At 43.0% G+C, this 6,196-nt stretch overlaps 1 protein-coding gene across 1 annotated transcript in view; it reads right to left on the bottom strand.

Moving 5' to 3' along the window:
- The window catches only part of LOC125015399 (1-phosphatidylinositol 4,5-bisphosphate phosphodiesterase zeta-1-like), a 15,591-nt gene extending 11,659 nt beyond the window's left edge, over positions 1–3,932 (bottom strand). The window contains exons 1-3 of the mRNA XM_047597231.1: positions 3,804–3,932; positions 2,688–2,883; positions 918–1,119 (exon numbers count right to left, since the gene is read on the bottom strand). Of these exons, the coding sequence (XP_047453187.1) occupies positions 918–1,119; positions 2,688–2,880 (395 nt within the window). The 5' untranslated portion in view covers positions 2,881–2,883; positions 3,804–3,932. The remainder of the gene's footprint in view (positions 1–917; positions 1,120–2,687; positions 2,884–3,803) is intronic.
- Between the last annotated feature and the right edge of the window lie 2,264 nt (positions 3,933–6,196).

A 6,196-nucleotide genomic window follows, 5' to 3' on the forward strand; every position in this document is an offset into this window, starting at 1 on the left:
TTAGATGTGCTTTCAGAATTATTTTTGAACTTTTCAGCGAGCCAGGCTACCCATCTTCTGCTTCTTTTGTAATGCTGTTGGTTACTGAGTATGCTGATCGACTACAGACAGGAATGCATGTTTTAAGCTAAAACCCAAGTTTCAACATCTTTTGCAAGAGAAACATATCGGCCCTTGTGAATTGTGTTTTTCTCCAGCAAACAAACACAGCTGGTCATTTCATTCTTTTCCCTCTCCCACCTGTGAGCTAGTGGGATTTTTAAATAGCAGGCTCCTGCTCTTGCCACTTTGTTTTCCTCTCGAGATCACAGTTTCATTATCTAAGTAAACCAGAGCTCCCAGGCCGTCGGGTTGGAGGGTTCCACTCTACCAGCCGGCCAGGGCACTCAGCACTTTCACTGGAACCATAAATACTGCACTTCTGCTGCCATCAGCCTCTTTTGTAATCACCTCCATTGTCCCGTAAAGGGACCACAGCAATTTCTCTGTCTGCATCAGCACATGTGTGTGGGTCAGTGAAACGAGAGGGAAAGAGAGTATCCAGATAAGAAACATGTCGTTCCGGAGAGAAAGGGAGAGAGGATAATCATGTACTGACCGACATTTTAGATCTGTGTTTCAGTCAGATGTTTTTTAATCAGTTTAATCATCAAGTAAAGTACCCAATTCAGCTTGAACTAACTTTAGCTGTGCATTTATTTGGAGCATATATGCAATAATGTGCGAAGATTTCTGGCACTTTAGATGCACTTTGTATTCACAGATTCACCAAAACTTGGTGGCATCCTTTTTGACCATGTCCTCACGTAAACCTGAGTGCCTCATAACCTTTCCACAGTACGTTCTTAGGCTGTGGTTAGTGCTACTTCGTGAAAAATAAGAACACCAGTTGTAGAGCATACTCTGTGCTTCCCTACCAAACATATGCATCCAGGTGGCTCTCTCCTACTAGCTGGTCCCCAGTCAGGTAGGTGTTGTGTGATGAGGAGATGAAGTAACTGGTGAGAGGCTGGTCCATGTCTTGGTACACCGATGTGTGGGCTTGGTCAAACACACAGCAGTCTTTGGACTCCATGTACCTGAGGAAGCCTTCGAACGTCATGGACCTGCTTTCTCTGGCTGGAAGAGGAGGAAGGAGCAGAATAAAAACTGACAGTCAAAAGTTAGACTCAGACTTTTCAAAAAAGTTTAAATATAGCGATCAGCTCTAACAGAAATAACAAAGGGAGTCTAGACTCACGCTATTATGCTGTGTTTAGTAGGTTTAATTGTAGATATATCATGCTTGTCTGGGAAAATGTTTACAGTCTCAGTCTAGTAGCACAGCTGAAGACAATGTACAATAGAAAGTATTTAGTCATAAACTAATGAGATTATGGTGCTAAATGGAAAGTGAAGGGATCTCTAAAATGTTTATACTCATTCTCATGGGAACATAAATGTCTGTATTAAAGCTCCATTCAACGGTTGTTGAGACACATTAATCTGGAATAAAGTGGGAAGACCAACAAACAAATCTACAGAGCAATGCTTTAGCGACTTAACAAAGGTTTCTGTGAAACTATTGTGAATGAGATTTAGGGTGTAAACATGTTGGGCTTTCATTACCTAAAATCATTTCAACTCTGCATTTCCTGTCATGACATTGTTTGCTAAGGAAAAATATTTGTTTTATTGCCCTTCCTAATAATTATACTGTGAGCACCTGATTTCTTAAGTAGTAAAGTTTACTAAAATAAATATGTAGTCATTACGGTGGCCCTGAAGGTCAAAATACAATGACATTTCAGAAAACACAATGACATTTCAGACAATTCAACATTCCAGAAAACACAATGACATTTCAGATTATGGACAGGGTAGGGACAAGGGACAAGACTTTTTGTTTGTGATTGGACAGAACCCGTGCTAAAACATAAGCTGATGTGATGACTTGTTACTTCATTAGTTAGATTCAGTCCTGCCCACAACTCCTTCCTGCCAGCTCAACATAACAATGACAACCGATTTTGCCAATACTCACTTTGCTGGAAGCGCATTGAAGGAGTTCAGAGGAGGAGATGGGGCAACTACTCCTCAACAAATGAAGTTAGAAGGGCCATAAAATCAGAGCTGCCTGTACCTGGACAAATGTTTGGCTACAGAACTATGTGGCTTATAGTTTAGCACGGGTTCTGTCCAATCAGAAACAAGAAGAGTGAAATGTCATTGTGTTTTCTTAAATGTTGTTGTGTTTCCTGTAATGTGTTTTCTGAAATATCGTTGTGTTTTGACCTTCAGGGCCACTGTAAGTCAAGGTGTAGTAGCAGGAAGAGAAAATCCTCAAAACCTTCTTTTACACAGTGAAAAAGTGAACTCCTCTGTGTAATTTGGATATTTGGATGTTTGGTACAGACTAATTGTGCACCTCATATTGTTGTTTTTTCTGTTTGCAATGGTGTGAATTAACCCCCCAGGTCTACGTGTGAGAATATTCCATTTTCCTTTTATCATTTAAACCGCCAGCTTCTTGGCTCACGGCAAATCATTTGGTCAGCCTGGCACCGCTGGAGTTTCGGCCTTAACTTCTGTCGTGACTACATTAATATCATGACGTGACAACGCCTTAGTCCTCAAAGATTAGAGCCATTGTTTGTCTACCTACGAAAAACGGCCTGATGTGATGCACAACTCCCCCTTTCACTCACCTGTCTCTTCAATCTCATATCTGTCAATCAAACTCTCCGTCGTCTCTTCATTTGCTGTGAGCTCCATCTGCTCCTTGTGGAGGAACCTTAGGAGGGCGCAGGCAGGCAGAGTTGTGTGGCCTGCAGCGTAGCTTTGGTACAATTGCTGGATTTCAACTCTCCTGGAGGAGGGGGGCTTGCTTTTCTTCAGCATGTCCTGAACACAGAAGTATAGCCTTTCAGGGATTTTTTATTTTTTTTTTTGTCTTTGTTGTAGAAATGCTGTTCTGAAACTTGCGAACAATTGTGAGTCTTTTTCTGCAAGGCTGAATATCCAACATGAGTGCGTTAAAAGGAAGACCGTGTTAAATGCAGGCCTATTTACGGCTGAATACTTTATTGTTCTGGATATTTTAAACACTGCTGTTTCAAAGGCACATCACTTGCTCTAAAAATACACAGGCAGTAGAGAATAGAAACGTCAACGCAGCGACGTATCTCCGCCTTTACCTTTGCTCACTGTTAAAATACTGCTCTTTCAAACTTGGCTTGAGAGACAGCAAAAGATGAGTCAAGGTGTTTGGTGGAGACAAAGTCCTCCCATCCTCTCAGCATCCCTCTGCTTTCTTTATTGCCATCAAACACTAAGGCTGTGGCCTCTCTCAGCTCCCTGCCATTCCTCTCAGTCAGAAAGACAACAGTGTCAGTGGCTGTCTCTGGCTTTGTGTGTCGCGTTCCCTCCGTCCCTTTCATCTCTCTGCTCCACAGCCCTTCACAGTTCAGACGAAAGCCTCAGCAAGTGTTGTTTACTGGGTGCCCTGCAGCGGGCCGCGCTCCCACCGCATCTGTCACCACGGCGTATGCAGCACAGAGAAGCCAGCCTTGCTATCATCTTTGTTCACCTTTAATGCTGCTGCAGTAACTGTATATAACCCAGGAGATCCACGGGGTCCATATCTGGCCAAGAAATGTCACCCATCTTACGTAAGATGCGGATAAAAGCTTCACACTCCTCTCTCAGTGAGTAAACTGTCACTAACTAGCTTAATGTAGATGCAGCGTTACTAGCGCTGAAATGTTCCAGTCTGAAGCATTTCCTGAAAACACCATAAGAAGATCATGTAACAAACAGCCTACCTTTTGATATGGACAGTCTTTTGGCTCCTGTGGTGAGATACTTAGGAAATAATCAGGAAATCAACAGGGTGTTAAAAAAAAAGGAAGAGAGACTTTTTCAGTAGGTTTCCGGGGAACTACAAGTTGTTGCCATGGTGACAAAACATTCTAAGGATGTGCTCAGTATAACTGCACTGCACACAACTTTCTATCAAGATTCATTTATTGTCGGTATGTGTGTACATAACGAAGTTTTGGGTGGCAGCTCCTAGCTAAGGTAATGTAAATAGGAAAACAGTAGAATAAGGAATACTAATTAAATAAAATAAGTATAAGGAAGTGAGTTACATATAAGTAAACCAGCATGGCAAATGTCTGTGCCTGTGTCTGGGGTGAAGGAGCTACTGTGTCACAGTGATAACAAAAAACATCAAATATTAGTCATTTGTGGTTATTGTAATATGGAGACTTTTTGCTGTAATAGCAATATGTACTGAAGTAACAAGAGCATGTGAGATTTAATATCTGATGCAAACACATAAATGAATAGGGGGAATAATCTGCTGCTAGCTTTGGCTCCTTGTCCACACAGTCCTGGGGTTAGAGACATCTTTATGGGTCAAGGGAAAAACAGAATTACATGAAGCTCTTGTCCCTGAACCTCATTAGAGGCGGAGGATGTGGGAACACGTCTTCATTACTGAAGTTTTGTCTAAGACTTATTTCCATGTATCGGGTGAATGGCTAAGAGGGAAACTGCTAACTGCTGTATGTAAAACCAGATTTTAGATTTTCCTCTTAACACCGGTTCATGAAAATTTAAAGACATCATAATGTCTGCCTGTGCATTTCTTGTTAATTACAAATGTCAACATGCTGCTAAAGCTATAACATCATCAGATGGTTTAAACGGTTTACAGTGAGCCTGATTAACACGTCGGCTACTGTGTGAAGACAATGCTTTTCATCCCACTACGACTGAGTACAGCCTTGTAAACACTATCTCGTCTTTGTCCATCCATCTTAAATATGTGCATCAACTGAGTGAGTTTACAGCTCAGGATTGATGAGTTGTAGACTTGCTACTTGGAGTGAGGCATGTCGTCTGGCGCAAACGGCTCCTTGCCTCCGTATTTCTGATAACAACGCGGTAAATGGAAGCATCTACAGGGCCGATACAAATGCTACAGGCTTCCCAGATCTGCTCCGCGAATACATCATGCAAATAAATGCTGATAGCCCGCAGAGCACAGGAGATTGATTTCAGCTGCGTTAATTTTATGGAATAAAGTCCACGTTCTCAAAAACGGTGAAAAGCTGCAGTGGACCAAAGTGTGAATACATCACGAAAACCTCCAATCTGTGTGTGCGTCGACGGAGCTTAAAGAGCACGGCCGCTGAATTTGTATTTGTTGTTTTACCAAGTTTAACGACAACTTCCTGCCTGTGTAAATCTGAATGCTATTGGTGTGCTGTAAATCACTGGTGCACAAGAATAGTAATTGCCTAGTCATCGCCCAGCAGTGTCATTTCTGTCTGCACCAGCCTTTAATGGTTTGGCCTTGAGCTTGTCAGAACCATTAGGCATACAAGTTCGATGTGATAATTCCCAGGCAGTGAACACGAAGCCCTGTATATGGACCCCGTCTCCGCATCGCTGCACATCTCTCTTCACAGCCTGTGAGCTGGGACTCGCTTGGGAGCGCTGTACAGTAGTAGTCAGTGCATCGCTTCTTTGATTTTGTGTATCTGTGCATACTGAAAGGCCGATGACGAGTGAGAGGTCAGCAGGCGTGTGCGGCTACGCTCGAACGCGGCACATTACACATGTGGAGCACCGCTGCACCAGCTGCGCGCTCCCCGAGCATTTTGTTTCACATCTTGTGATGCGTGCGGATCGTCGTTTTATCTTAAAACGGAGTCACCCGTCAACAGCTCCGGCTTGTGCGCCCCTTTTTGAAGTGTGACTGTGTAGTTAAGTAGCGGGGCTGGATAAGGGAAACACTGCGCTTCTCTTTGACAGTGTATTCCCAGCTGGATTTCCATGGGCTCATTTCGTATTCATTGGTGCATCAGAGCTTTGAGTCAGACAATGGAAAGTGGTAATGCGTGATATCAGGGGATAACTAGAGGAGTGAGGGGCTGTGAGTGTAGATCAACCAAAGCTCTGACATTCAGTATGTCACTGTATAGTTTGTCCAGAAATATTTGGACAGTGACACATGCCGTGTTCCTCGGGCGCTCCGCTTTGGCACATTCAATTTGAAAGTGTCATCTCAGCTTTAATTTGCTCATGTGTGGGAGTGTGGACAACCAAGCCCTTATCTAACAAAGTGCCCAGATTTAGGTGCTCCAAACTAATTGGCCATGTAGCAACGAAATGTCTTTGAATCCGCGTTGTTCCAGCATTAGTT

This window comes from Mugil cephalus, chromosome 10 (genome assembly GCF_022458985.1).
Source record: "Mugil cephalus isolate CIBA_MC_2020 chromosome 10, CIBA_Mcephalus_1.1, whole genome shotgun sequence".
NCBI lineage: Eukaryota > Metazoa > Chordata > Actinopteri > Mugiliformes > Mugilidae > Mugil > Mugil cephalus.